Source organism: Camellia sinensis, chromosome 6, assembly GCF_055761805.1.
Source record: "Camellia sinensis isolate YWXY chromosome 6, ASM5576180v1, whole genome shotgun sequence".
Taxonomy (NCBI): domain Eukaryota; kingdom Viridiplantae; phylum Streptophyta; class Magnoliopsida; order Ericales; family Theaceae; genus Camellia; species Camellia sinensis.
In genome coordinates this window covers 192,193,804-192,208,875 of record NC_138966.1, presented here as the reverse complement: position 1 = coordinate 192,208,875, position 15,072 = coordinate 192,193,804, and the positions used below count along the sequence as shown (strand labels likewise).

The 15,072-nt window shown below is 32.9% G+C and overlaps 1 protein-coding gene across 2 annotated transcripts; it reads right to left on the bottom strand.

Annotated features, from left to right (window-relative positions):
* Nucleotides 1–1,104: 1,104 nt before the first annotated feature.
* On the bottom strand, nt 1,105–8,032 carry SCL28 (SC35-like splicing factor 28). 2 transcript variants are annotated; one of them, XR_014333710.1, is made up of 8 exons: nt 7,679–8,032; nt 6,718–6,795; nt 5,232–5,396; nt 5,054–5,112; nt 4,729–4,768; nt 3,592–4,139; nt 2,992–3,294; nt 1,105–1,405 (listed from the first exon to the last, which is right to left on the bottom strand). XR_014333710.1 is itself a non-coding variant. In XM_028254955.2 (7 exons), the coding sequence occupies exons 1-7, from the start codon at nt 7,828–7,830 to the stop codon at nt 1,396–1,398; spliced, it is 807 nt and encodes a 268-aa protein (XP_028110756.2). In that variant the 5' UTR covers nt 7,831–8,032; the 3' UTR covers nt 1,105–1,395. The 2 variants fall into 2 exon arrangements, 1 of the variants encoding a protein (XP_028110756.2); XM_028254955.2 differs by lacking the exon at nt 3,592–4,139.
* Between the last annotated feature and the right edge of the window lie 7,040 nt (nt 8,033–15,072).

The window sequence follows — 15,072 nt, the reverse complement described above, 5'->3', positions numbered from 1 at the left end:
TGTATGGATAAAGTAGTGGGGTGTTTGTGTGTCACGTTGTTTGAAAAACGCACTAGTAGTTTTTTTATAGTTTGGTTATTTTTAACACGTCCAATGTTGGACGTAAATTCCTTATTAACTGTTTTTTAGCGCGTGACGTAAAAACATGCAGTAATTCAATCAAATTAGATCTGTCATGTTGAAGTGCCACATGTCACATTTAGGAAAAGTACACGAAGGAGTTTTTAATTTTTTTAGAGTGTCACAACATACCTATCACGATATCACATTTGAAAAAAATATACTAAAGATTTTTTTTTTTTTTTTTTTTGAAGTATCATATCATATCTACCACGTTATCACATTTGGCAAAAGTACATTAATGATGAGTAAAAATTTTGGAATGTCACATCATATTTGCTACGTCACATTTATAAAAAATACATTAAGAAATTTTTTAATTTTTTTAGAGTGTCTCATCGTTAGAGTGTCATATTAATACCTGTCACATTAAAGTATCACACCATATCTGTCATACATTCCAAAAAAAAAAAACTAGTCACACACTACGCTTAGTAAAAACTCTCCAATTAACCATTTAAAACATGAGACCAAATGATTCAAAAATTTCCAAAATAAAACTTTCCAATAGATTTTTCTTTTTAGTTTATTCCAAACAAAATTTTAGTACGGGGGAAATCATACAGTTTTCAGTTCTGAGGCTACATTTTATGAGAAATGGATTTTATTTTTATTGTGATTGAGATGTCAAATTAAACAATATTTAATGAAAAATGGAGTTGCTCAAATCGTGATTGTAATAACTGGAAGTGTCCCTAAATTTACCCTTATATGCCGTCAAGAAATTGCTTCTGTTCTGTTTGGTACACATGAAAGTAGACTAAATTACAATGTTCATTATTTAATCTCTTAATGAAATGACTATTCACTTTGTAAGTTAATGAAATCTTGACATAATTTTCAATGAACGAAATGTGGGAAAGAGACCGTTCCACCTTCATTTCAGTGCCCCAAATATTAGTATACATACAGAGAACAAGGTTCCAGTCCAAACAAGTAAAGGCATTCCACAATAGGACCCGAACATGCAATTCCAACAACAAATTCAACCATAGAAACCAATAGATACATTAATTGTATACTCCATTCAAAATAACATACTCCAAAAGGGCTAAATAAGGGGTCTATCAAAAACAAAACAAAGTCACCATAATATGTCAAGTCTACCAAACATCCTATTAAAATGGCTACATACATAATATGTCAAGTCTACCAAACATACTATTAAAATGGCTACATATAACAGTAGTAGTCTAGCATTCACTGATAAGGAGCACACACTGCGAAGAACGGCACCAAGGATGCCATACTATTGCAATTCAAGTCGAACATCCATCAGCGAGGACTGCAAATAAAACAATATAAATGAATTAGTTACATCATGTATATGTGTGAACATATGGGTGAGTACGAATACAGATATGAATGTGTATGAACATGTACATGTATGCACGCACATATTTATTTCAGTCAACAAAACCATATTTACAGACAGTATTAAAGGTAGAAGAGTCTACCCTCGTTAAGCTAAGGTACAAGTCTTGAAGCCCAAAAAATTGTTAAATTGTTGAACAACTAAAACTACAAAAATATAGGAAACTAAGCATAATGAAAAGCATAGAAATATTATAAGAGAGAGTAAGTCCTTTGGATGACATCTTGAAATATGTATATAAATGTTAAACTCACCTCACAGTATTAATACTTGAAGCAAGTCTCATTGAAGTCTATAATATATATACAAATATAAGATATCATAAGTATAATGCGGAGGAGAAATCAAAAAAGCCGCTTATTTCTGGTGCAATTTGTTGATCGAACCCTTTCAAATTTCTACTCGAGGCAAGTCCCATGAGCAAAAGCCCCAGTTAGTAGTTACTTGACCCCCAATTCCTTGAGTGCTTGCATGCTGAGATAATGGCCCCGACCTCAGGGCTAACCCTCAAAAAGCCTTTCTAAAACATGTATGCTTCTTAGCAATATTTTAAAAACAGAATTGGTGAGTGAACCGGAAAAAAGATCGAGTGGACGGGTCACCGGTTCAACCGTCGTGCTGAACTGAAATCAAACCGTGACATTATAAATATATTATAATTATATTTAAATAAAAATATAAGTAACAAAATTATAAATTAAAAAATTAAATAATCTTAAATATTTCTTCTAATACTTTTTTTTACTAAAAAATATAAAACTATAATTTAAAATATTATTAATTTTAATTTTAGAAGAAGAAATCAAATATTCGATATTCTCTCCATATGATTTTAATTCAAATAATTTAATTGAAAGAAGAGCAAAAATTTTGAAGGGATATCAAAATTTTAAGATTCCTTCCGATAAATTTGATTGAATCCCGCATAGATTTCTTGAGTTTTTTTGGAAGAATTTTTTTCTTATAGATAGTTAGAGGCTTTCACAATAATTTCAAGCTCTCAATGGGATTCCTCACAAGAAGAAACCCTTAAAAGAGATTTCCAATTAAAATTTTCTTATATATATATATATATAATATAAAATAAGAAAGATAGAATAAATAAAATAAAAGGAACAAAAAAACAAAAATTTGATTTTATTGACCAGGTGAACCGTCGACCGGTTCGGCGGTTCAACTGCCGGTTTCCCCGGTTCTCTCAAAATAAGCCAGTTTTTTACTTTGAACGGTTTAGTGGGTGTATCCGGACCGGAACCCCGACCGGTCGACGGTTCAACCGGTTGAACTAGCCGGTCTAGTCTAGTTTTTAAAATCTTGCTTCTCAGAACCACAAAAGCAAAGGCAATATTCCCAAAACCCATATGCAGATCAAACATGAGGGCCCAATGAAAGAGAACTATGACCAAATTTTTGAGTAGACTACAGCTCCACTCCCACTTAGGTCATGAATTTCATATTTTCCATCCAAACAAAAACTCTATGAAAATGGTACGTACCTGTAGGATCGTGAATGAGACCTTGAGGGACTCCGCCCATTTCCCCTAGGGCTCGGTGACCTGCTGGGTTCATCATACCTCTCATCACGGGGACTACGACCATTCTCTCTCGGGCTTGGGGACCTGTGGTCTGACCTGTAATTTCTCTCCTGGCGTGGAGAAAGAGACCTTGAAATGGATCTGGAATGCCTTGTGGACTTCTGGTTTGACCTATAATTTCTCTCATCAGGGGGTGGTGAAACTGATCTTGAAACAGATCTAGATCTGCGTGGAGAGTAATAATCATCCCTGGACCTGCGGTCCCTGTATCAGTGAACAAGAAAACACAAACAAACAAATCAATTTCTATATTAAAACTGCAAAATAAGTTCATGGATCAATTATTAATGCATCTAACAGGAAATACAAGACCAACAAAAAGCATCTCTAACTTCCCCGTGAGAGAATGTTATCAAAAGTAAAGAATAATACTACTACACAAAAGCAATTTCAGCACACACTTGATTAGGAAAATAAGCGAGATTATGTAAGTTGTTTTATAAGTAAGAAAATTTACTCAAACCTCCCTTAAAATCCAAACAACTGAAATGTGACCTTTACCTGAACCTTTACAGAGTTTCTGCACAAAAACATGAAACTTTGATCGAAACACTGTTTAAGGCTTTAAAATGGTGTACTGGTGGATCAGCATCTGATAACTTCACAGCTTTCTTGCCTCAACTTTTTAAAACATCATACTATCTTTTCTTGAACAACCCACCATACCTCTACCAGTTCCCATCTTTGAAGATTTTCTTTGGCCAATTACAAGCTCTATATTCTTTCTTTAACTGGATAGTATGCAACATCAAGTCATCAAACTAACAATTTAAATCAGAAAGAAAATGAAGTTCTTGTGTGATCGTAATCATTTCACAAACCAAGTCCACCTAATTGGTTCCATTAGATGATAGAAGCTTTACAAGCCAAAAGCATAAAATAGGAAAGGCCTATGCATATTGTAGTTTATTATTGATGAAGGTGAATTTAGAAATGAAACTTCTGAAGAGGCTTTGATCAAAAGGTAAGCAAGCAGTCTCGACTTTATGATCTTTGTCTCTGACTTTATTAATTCTGAATTCTTTAAGTCTCTCTTTTTCACTAAGAATCTGCATGAACAAGGCCACTGGCAGATGTCATTCAAATCCACTAGAACACGTAACATCACCCAAAAGAACAATAAATGTGTAGAATATGAAAAAAATCACAGCAATGAAACATCATCTATACAAACAAAAAAAACAAAAAAAACGGGAGTTGTACGAACAAGAAAATTTAGAGATTTCTCAATCATATGACTAAATGAAAAAGAATCAAATGGGAAAACAAAGTGTTTTAAGAAGCTAACAGGAGTACCCAATAGATTATTCTACAGTTTAAACCACTCTTCCAGGAAATGAATGCCCACAAACACAGTAGTTACTACAAGACAGTTACTTAGTTTGTAAAAATGTGACATGTGTATGATTCCAACAATAAATGAAGGTAACTAACTAAATTTTTTTAGTCCAATAACTATGCATACAATCCAAAAAACATTATGATGAGAAACGGGATAACATAAGATCAACATTGAAAGCTTGAACGTGAAAGCACAAAGAACTTAGTAGTGTGAGATATAAAATGACAGCCCAAGAATCCCAAACCAAAAACCAACACAGTTCAATTAATACTCTCTTTACAGATATGAAACCAGACCTTATGCCACTTCTTTCTGGGGAAGGTGAGCGTGAATAAGCTGTCATACAAAACATAACAACATATTAGCAAGGAAAAGAGATTATCGAACTACAACATGACATAATTTAAAGCTGCCACAATAAGCATTAAGTGCACAACCCAAAAACAAAAGTAAAATGGAAAATGTTTTGAGACCCCCAAGAAACTCCCACAATTGTACCCACAATGATATGGCATGATATAGGACCCAAGTCCCTTGCCACATCATTGTAGGTGAATTTGTGGGTCTAAAAGTGTGGGAAAATATCAAATGAACGAAAAAAAGTTTAACACGTGAACTGACAGCGATAGCGGCGTCTTGGGGACCTTGCTGGACTTCGCCTCCTGTAGCTTCCTCTTCCACTACAAATGAAAATAAAGCAAAACAAAGTCATCAACTGCTTAAAGGATAAATGAGATTTTCCCAGGAGGGAAAAATGATGATACTGCAAAAGAACAAAAAAACTACAGCAATATTACACCTTGGGCGTGTAACCCTACGCATTTCTTGAGGCGTTTTCCTGTTCTCTTCTGCAAAAACAATTCTTATCTCACGTCCTCCAATAACTGTATGGTTCAAATGATCCTTTGCATCTGCTGCATCTTCAGGATAACGGAACTTCACAAATCCAAAGCCTCGTGGTTCCCTAAAAATTCAAATCAGAACTACATTAAGCCAAGCATCAACATCAAAATAAGAATTTAGTAAGAGGCAAACCATTCATCCCTGATCTCTATGTTCAAGACAGAATTCATTTGACTAGTAGCTGAACATATCAACAAAAGCATTAACGGCAACACAGTAACAACCATAATAACAATAACCATTACAAATACCTATTTCGAAGAAATCATGACTTGTATCTAATTTTTAGATCAGGGGATATAAACTAACTTTAGAGCTTCCCAGGCATAGAATATTGTCAGATATTACTACTTTAGAGCTTCCCACCTCGTCAACAGCATTCTCCAGCATTCACCACTCACTGGAAGAATGGCCATGGTTGAAAACAGTAGGCCTTGGGCTTTTGTCTCCACCATAACTGCAGACCCATTCCCAAGCCCAAACAGAACACCTTGACAGAAAAATAAGGCTGACAAGCACCTGCCCATCTCCACGACTCTGGGGCATGTAGATCCCCAAAGTGTCAAGCTCCTCTTTTGCGTTTCTCATTAGAAACTCATTTCCCTCTAGCAGCCAAAGAATGATTACCAGCCACAGATCCCAACCCAACATAATTACAACCAGCCAGCCCAGAATTTTGGGTCAGCCAATCATCCACTTGAAGTGAACTAGAAGACTACCAGCCCAAAACCAGAGGCTTCTTAGTCCCTCCACACAGCATCCTCTGCACCTAGGGCTGCAAATGAACCGAGCTGTTCATGAACAAGCTCGGCTCGGCTCGGCTCGGCTCGTTAAGGGCTCAACTCGGCGCGGTTCGTTTAATAAACGAACCGAGCTCGAGCTCGAGCTCGACTATGAGGCTCATTTACTAAACGAGCCAAGCTCGAGCTCGTATAAACTCGGCTCGTCAAGCTCGACTCGTTTATCTTTATTTAAATAATATAAATAATATTAAAAAAAATTAATGAGCCGAGCCGAGCTCGAGTTTTATTAATGTTAACGAGTCGAGTCGAGTCGAGTCGAGTTCGAGCCTAATTTCTTATTGAGCCGAGCTCGAGCTCGAGCTCAATAAACGAGCTCGACAAGTAAACGAGCCGAGCTTGAGCTCAGCAAAGCTCGTCTCATTTGCAGCCCTATCTGCACCCTCCATCTGCCCATTACCCCACCTACACCCATCTTTTCAAATTCAAATCACACTCCAGCTGTCTCCCACTATCACCTACACACACCTGAGGCCTTTTTTCTTCTTTTTTTTTTTTTGGAATAAGTAGAACTCTCTAGATATTTGATAACAAACAACAAAACAAAAAAATACGGAAGTATAAAAGTTAAAATAATCATACCCAGTGTAGTAATTCTTAGGTAGATAAACATCCTTTATCGGACCAAATCGTTCAAATGGGATTCTAAGATCTTCTGGCCTGTAAAGAATCAAGTAGAATCATTAGATTTTCTCTTTCTTTTCTTTCTTTTAAACAGAGTGTAAGAGAATAATAACATTTAAAACGATCATATAATGACAAGATCAAGGTTTAAAATGATATTTTTTACATATTTAGAAGAAAAACTTATCTACCAAAAAAAAAAAAAGTAAATAACAATTAGGGTATCTGGGTCTATGGCTCCACTTGCCATGTGGCTCAACCACGTCACCACTGCATCACCTTCTCCATGTTCTCTAACCACGTGTGAGCCTCGAGAGGTGACACGTGGATCAATAGGCAAAAGGCTCTTTGACCCTGCCCCGTTGCCAATTCCTACATAAGGTTCCTATGCCAACCTACCCATCCCCTACTACCCACAACCGCAAATCCCATTAAGTTCATAAAGACTCTGAACATTGAAAAAATGAACTCCAGTGCCGTGGATCGGATTGACATTAGAGTGAACTCATATAAATTGGGACAAAAAGGTTGCTGCTAAACCAACTATAAATTCATGAGAAACCGCAACAATGAAAGGCTAAACAACAAATAATCAAATACTTGAGGTAGCCCTGTAACTGTTGGTGAATGAATCTATTCAATTCCTATTTGGTTGTTCACATCCAACCAACATTTTTTCTCATTCATCAAATTGCCCAAAACTGCTAAACGATTTTACTCATCAAACCATCCCAAAATTTAAATGCAAAATTGCAAACCACAAATCAACACCCTAAAGTAATAATTATATAAATATGGATATATATATAGAGAGAGAGAGAGAGATCAAGGGATTGAAGGATGATGATAATAATAATAATAATAATAATAATAATAATAATAATAATAATAATTAGAGAGAGAGAGAGAAATGAGAGACCTGGCATCGAGGGAGATGTTGCGAACGAGGAGACCAGAAGGGGCAGGGGAGCGTCGGTCCCTGCGAGACCTGGATTCGCGAGGGTCGTCGTATCGCTTGCCACGCCTTGGGCTGTAGCTTCGGCTTCGGCTTCGGCTTCTGTACCTCCCCATTGCTGTGCTAATCTTCTCTCTTCTTCTTCTTCTTCTTCTTCTTTTCTCTCTCTCTCTCTCTGTGAATTGAAAACCCTAGTTGGATGAAAAACCCTAACCCTAGAAATAATGGTGCGTCGACAGAGAGAGTTCACACCGGAGGGTCTAGAAACAACGATCACTTAAAATACCCCAATTTTAAACAGGATAATTTTAACGCTCCGTTTCGAGAATTATTTTTTTAGCTAAAAAGTTAAAAAGTTATTTTTTTAATCAAAAAGTCAATAATTTATACTAAAAAATTAAAGATTTTCTTTTCTCTTTACTTTTTGTACATCTTTTCGTAATTAGTCAAAAAATTATCCCAAACATATAAATTTTTTTTACTTATTTTTTTAGTCAAAAAGTTAGCCAAAAAGTTGGCCCCGTTTGGGGACTTACTTTTTTAGTCAATTAGCCAAAAAGTTACTAAATTAGCCAAAAAGCCAACAACTCATACAAAAAAGTCAAAGATTCTCTTTTCTCTTTACTTTTTGCACATCTTTTCTTAATTAGCCAAAAAATCATCCCAAACATAGAAGTTTTTTTTACTTACCTTTTTAGTCAAATAGCCAAAAAGTTGCTAAATTAGCCTGTTCCCAAACGAAAAAGTTGCTAAGGCCTCGTTTGGGAACAGGCTAATTTAGCAACTTTTTGGCTATTTGGCTAAAAATGTAGGTAAAAAAAACTTGTATGTTTGGGATGACTTTTTGGCTAATTACGAAAAGATGTGCAAAAAGTAGAGAGAAAAGAGAATATTTGACTTTTTGGTATGAGTTGTTGGCTTTTTGGCTAATTTAGTAACTTTTTGGCTAATTGACTAAAAAAGTAAGTCTCCAAACGGGGCCACCAAAAAACCAACAACCCATACAAAAAAGTCAAAGATTCTCTTTTCTCTCTACTTTTTGCACATCTTTTCGTAATTAGCCAAAAAGTCATCCCAAACATACAAGTTTTTTTTACCCACATTTTTAACCAAATAGCCAAAAAGTTACTAAATTAGCCTGTTCCCAAACGAGGCAACGTTTTAGTTTTTTTATTAAAATATGAGCCATGACCAATGGTTCGTCAAACCTTATATTATATTTGAAATTTGATAAAAAGTCACTTTCTGATCCACCATTAGGTTGACTAACCGGTCGATCAGCTCATGTAAAAATTGACCTGTGAATTGATTCAAATTGTTCAAATTACTGGTTCAAACGGTTCAAAAAACATTTAAAAAAAAAAATTGACCTTACCGGTTGACCGGCCGGTCAACCAACCGGTCGACTACTTCTCTTTTGATGCACGGTTGGAGTAAGCCATATCAGATTGAGAAAATTGGCTATTTTTTTATTCAAATTTGGTAAAAAATTTGGTTCACCGTTGAAGATGTTCTGATGTAAACAAATTAGTATTTTTTGGAATTTTTTTTTTGATTTTTTATAATAAAAAAAATGTGTAAAAAGGTAATGAGAAAATAAAATTTTCAACTTTTTAATATAGGTGGTTGATTTTTTTAATTTTTTAGTAACTTTTTAAGTTTTAAGTTAAAAAGTGATGGTGTCAAACGAGAGCTAAAGGTAGGGTTTGGTAGAGTTTTCTAAATATGATTTGAAAATAGAAGTTGCATTTTAAGTTTATGAGTTTTGGAATTATAATTTGTGTGTGGAAAATTTGTTTGGTGAATCAGTTTTTTAAAGAGTTTTGAATTGAGTGAGAAATTTTTGATGTGACATGTGATATTTGATAAAAATTTACAACTCATAACCAAACACACAGCTCAAATTTTTATTAAAGCTCACAAAGTTTTTTAAAAAATCAAAAAATATTTTTTTTGAATATATAAAAATTAACATGTGTCAATTGAAAAATAATTAAATAAATAAATATTACATCGTTCTGGTAAACAGGCCAGATGACCGGTTAGGCCAAATTTCAAAAAAAAAATTGAAAATCGCACCTCACACAGGATTTTCTGTAAAGTTTTCTAAATGTTGTGAAAATATAATTTGAACATCCTATTTAAACATCATATTAAAATGTATGGGTAGAATTATAGTTCGGAAATCATTAAAAACACAGCCAAACTCCCTCCTCTCTATTATTAGTCCAACAAAAAAAATATTGGGACAATTATAATATAAATAAAATATTTTTTATTTTTTTAATTTAAACAATTCATTTATTTTTATTAAATAAAATTTACTAAAAAAAATAGGTATTTAGCTCATTAAATTTAATATAAGTTTACATAAAATATCTAAAATATTATTTTTTTAATTTAACTATATAAATACATATTTTTCACCAATTTCAATCAACAAAAGAAATTAAGGATAAATTATAAACACACCACTTAAGATGTACTTAAATTACAAATTACCTCCGTAATTCTAAAATTACATTATGCTCTTAAGATTTCAAATTTCATAACAAATATGTCATTTTGTTAATAAATCATCAAGTTAATTAATAGTTTTAATAATGTTCAATCTTTGAAATTTTTCTTATAATTTTCACCAAAAAAAATAAATAGTAAACCATGTAACCATCTGCGTTCATTTGGGAAATGGGTTGACTTTTTGGCTTTTTAAGGACTTTTGACTTTTTTGTGAGAGGAAAAATGAAATGATTATTGATTGAATGTAATTGTTAGATTTATTTATTTTGATAATTTATTTAATTATGTTTTAATTTATTTGAAAGATAAAAATAGAATCAACATTTATTTTGATAATTTATTTAATGATATTTTAATTTATTTGAAAGAGAAAAATATAATCAAAATTTATTTTTGCCCCATTATTTCTCACCTAAACCTTTATTCTAAATGTTGTTAGAATGTATTTAATATTTGATTAAATTAAGAGTTCAAACAGCCCAGTACAACAGCAATTCAAAAGGTTTAAAAGGTTCAAGTGGAAGATATTCAAATTAGTAGTTATGGAGTGAAAAATATTCAAATTAGTAATGATGGAGTACAATATCTATAAACGGCTATAAATTCAAATGAATACAACTATTTTCATTATACCAAAGCATCTAAACGACTATAAGTTTCATTATACCAAAGCCTCTAATATAAACAAGTTACAAAAAAATAGAAAATATTCTTTGATCGATAATCACTCACATCTATTTTCTGAAAAATTCTTTGAGAAGTGTTCTTCAATTTTTGTTTACATCATCTTTTAGAAATTATACACTGAGACGTATAGCTTTAAGCTCATCTTTCTTGTATGAGGTTTACAGAAAGACCAGAGCTTCATTTTTATATCTATCTTTGAAAGATAATTCTTGTAGCTTTCTGTGAAAAAAAAAATACCTTATTTTCAACCTTGTAAAAGTGTAGTACACTCGGTGTTCTTGACTTAGAAAGTTTGTGTAAAATCTGTAGAGAATTGCTCCATCTGTGAAAATGTTGTTAGCACCCTGTGAAGCTAGAGAATAGTGAAAAATCTCAAGTGAAACTTGAGGAGTAGACGTAGGCCGAGTTGAAACCGAACCACTATAAATTTGTTTGTCTCTCTCTCCGTTATCTCTTTATGTTATTTAAATTGCCATAACTATATTTCATATTTTTATTATGCTAAAATTATTAATTGACATAGTTGTTAGAACACTTGTTTTAATTATTTTTATTTCATTAACTATATTTATCTATTGTGCTAGTCATAATTTTTATTAGGGTATTATTATTTTTAATTGTAAAAACCGAATTCACCCCCCTCTTAGGTTGCCTTTTGGGTAACAATCGGTATCAAAGCTTAGACTCTTGTTTTAGATTTAACCATCAGGAGTTTCGATCCATGGCAACCTTAGCTGAAGGACAAGCCACAAATAAGCCACCATTGTTTGACAGAAACAACTATAGTCATTGGAAGGATAAGATGACCCTATACCTACAAGCCACTAATTTTGCCATGTGGATTATTGTCACCAAGGGTCCAAAAATTTCTACTAAATTAGTAAACAATATTAGTGTACCTAAAACAGAAGATGAATGTGATGAGAGGGATCACAAATTATTGCAAGCCAATGCTAAAGCCAAACTCACTATTGTTTGTGGATTAGACTCTAAGGAGTATAATAGAATTTTAAGTTGTGATTCGGCAAAAAAAATTTGGGACAAACTAGAGGTAACGTATGAAAGTAAAAACCAAGTGAAGGAATCTCGTATTGATATGCTTGTTCATAGTTATGAATTGTTTAAAATGAACTCTGATGAATCTATTTCAAGTATGTTTACTAGATTTATTGAAATTGTAAACTCTTTGAAATCTCTTGGCAAAATTTGTACTAATAGTGAGTCAGTAAAAAAAATTCTTAGGTGTTTACCAAAGAATTGGGAAGCAAAGGTCACCGCCATTATAGAAGCCAAAGATCTCTCCACACTTGGATTGGATGAGCTTATGGATTCCCTTATGACTCATGAGATCACCATGAATGGACATGAGGATGTTGAAAACAAAAAGAAAAGTGGAATTGCATTCAAAACCTCATCAAATGAAGAAGAAAATGAAAACTATAGTTAGGATGAAAGCTATGCCATGTTTAGTAGAAATTTCAAAAAGCACTTCAAAAAAAATAATTATGAAGAAATAAGACCTTTCAAAAAGGAGTATAACAAAGATAATAAGAAAAAATCTATTATTTGCTATGAGTGCAAAAATCCTGGACATATGAAAATGGATTGTCTAAAATTGAAAAACCATGGAAAAGACTACAAATGAAACAAGAAGGCCATGGTAGCAGCTTGGGGAGAAAGTGAAGATGAAAGCTCATGTGATAAAATTGAAAATGAAGTAGCCAACTTGTGTCTCATGGCTCTTGAAGATGAAAACTTTACTCAAGATGAGGTAACTACTCTTTATGAAGAACTTGAAAGTGCATTTCATGAACTACAAGATGAATTTAGAAAAGTTTGTGCAAAAAATAATGTGTTAAAAAAATCTGTTGTATCTTTATCTAGTAATGTAGAAGAATTAAAGAAAAAAAATTTATTTTGAAAAATAATTTTGACACCATCTCTAATGAGAAAACTGTTTTAAAAAATAATATTGATGATTTAAGAAAAATACTTGAAAATTTTGTAAAAGGTAGAAATAATCTCAACATGCTTCTTAGAAATCAAAGATGTGCTTTCAATAAAGCAGGCATTGGATATGACCCTATTAAGAAACAAAAGAATCTCAATACAATTTTTGAAAAGGCACCTCGCATGACACACCCTTATATTACTTGTCATTATTGTAGAAAGAAAGGCCATTATATATCTTATTGTCCATTCAAAAAGAATATGAACATAGGAATTAAAAAGATTTGGATTATTAAGGGATCTAACAAAATTAACCAAGAAGGACCCAAGAAACTATGGGTACCAAAAACCAAAACTTGATTGTCATCTTGTAGGTTTGCTTTAAGTCCAAAGCTAAAGAAGGAAAGTGGTACCTTGATAGTAGATGTTTCAGACACATGACCGGAGATAAATCCTTCTTTACTAAACTATCATCCAAAGATGGAGGGTTTGTTACTTTTGGAGACAATAAGAAAGGAAAAATCATCAGTATTGGTAGCATCGGTATTTCTCCTAACCCTTCTATTGAAAACGTTTTACTTGTTGATGGACTTAAGCATAACCTACTTAGTATTAGTCAATTATGTGATGAAGGTAATCGAGTTATTTTTGATAAATCACACTGCACAATTGAAAGCAAAAATGATCATAAAACTTTATTTGTTGGTAATCGCCATGATAATGTTTATGTTTTTAATCTTAATGATCTCTATGCTAGTGATGTTAAATGTTTATATGTTAATAATGAAAATAGTTGGTTACGACATAGAAAACTTGGTCATGCTCATATGGATTTAATTGCTAAATTTTTTAGAAAGGATTTAGTCATTGGACTTCCAAAAATTAAATTTGAAAAAGATCATCTTTGTAGTGCTTGTCAACAAGGAAAACAAACTAAAACATTATTTAAATCAAAATCTCATATTTTCACAACTAGACCTTTACAACTATTGCATATGGATTTATTTGGTCTCTCAAGGACATCTAGTCTAGGTGGTAAACATTATTGTCTTGTTATTGTTGATGATTATTCAATATTTACATAGGTTATGTTTTTAGCACACAAAGATGAAACCTTTTTTTCTTTCACAAAACTCTGTCGTAGAATTCAAAATGAAAAAAGGTTTTCTTATTACTAATATTCGAACCGACCATGGTAAAGAACTTGAAAATGAGAAATTTGAATTGTTTTGTAATGAGCATGGTATTGGACATAATTTTTCAGCACCTAGAACCCCTCAACAAAATGGTGTAGTGGAAAGGAAGAATAGAACTTTAGAAGAGATGAGTAGAACAATGCTTTGCGAAAATAATCTTCCTAAATATTTTTGGGCTGAAATCGTTCACACCGCATACTATATTTTAAATCGTGCATTAATTAAACCTATTCTCAAAAAAACTCCTTATGAACTTTGGCATGATAGAAAGCCCAACATTAATCACTTGCATGTTTTTTGTTGTAAATGTTTTGTGTATAATAATGGTAAGGATAACTTAGGTAAATTTGATTCAAAATCTGATGAAGCAATTTTTCTTGGCTATGCCTTGACTAGCAAAGCTTATCGTGTTTTTAATAAAAGAACTCTTGTTGTTGAAGAATCTATACATGTGGCATTTGATGAAACTAACATCTCTGCTCAAAAATAAATTGTTAGTGATAATACAGATTTGGAATCAAATGTGGAAGATTCAAGTATCTACAAAGAAGAGAACCAACCATGTAAGTTGAACAAAGAGATTGAACAAACTGTTCTCCCACCCCAAGAAGAAGGAGGAAACAATGATAATTTGCCAAGAGAATGGAAGTTTGTTCATAATCACCCTAAGGATTTAATCCTAAGTGATCCTACAAAAGGTATTGAAACTCGCTCTTTACTTAAAAACATTTGTAGTAACTTGGCTTTTCTTTCACAAATTAAGCCTAAAAACTTTCAAGAAGCCGAATTCGATGAACATTGGATGATAGCTATGCATGAAGAGCTTAACCAATTTGAGAGAAACAAAGTGTGGGAACTTGTGCCAAAACTTAAAGATCATACCATTATCGGTACCAAACGGATCTTTTGAAACAAGCTTGATGAATTCGACACAATTATAAGAAACAAGGTGCAGATACCTCATTTTTGACCGACCTTAAAACTCAGACGTCGTCGATTAGTGCT

Bases quoted from the DNA above. Each gene is read 5' to 3' on its own strand.
- SCL28 (XM_028254955.2), bottom strand. From the start codon at position 7,830: ATGGGGAGGTACAGAAGCCGAAGCCGAAGCCGAAGCTACAGCCCAAGG. The intron at 6,796-7,678 runs GTCTCTCATTTC...GATTCTTTACAG, and splicing joins AACATCTCCCTCGATGCCAG to GCCAGAAGATCTTAGAATCC. The intron at 5,397-6,717 runs GTATGATTATTT...TTGAATTTTTAG, and splicing joins CCTAAGAATTACTACACTGG to GGAACCACGAGGCTTTGGAT.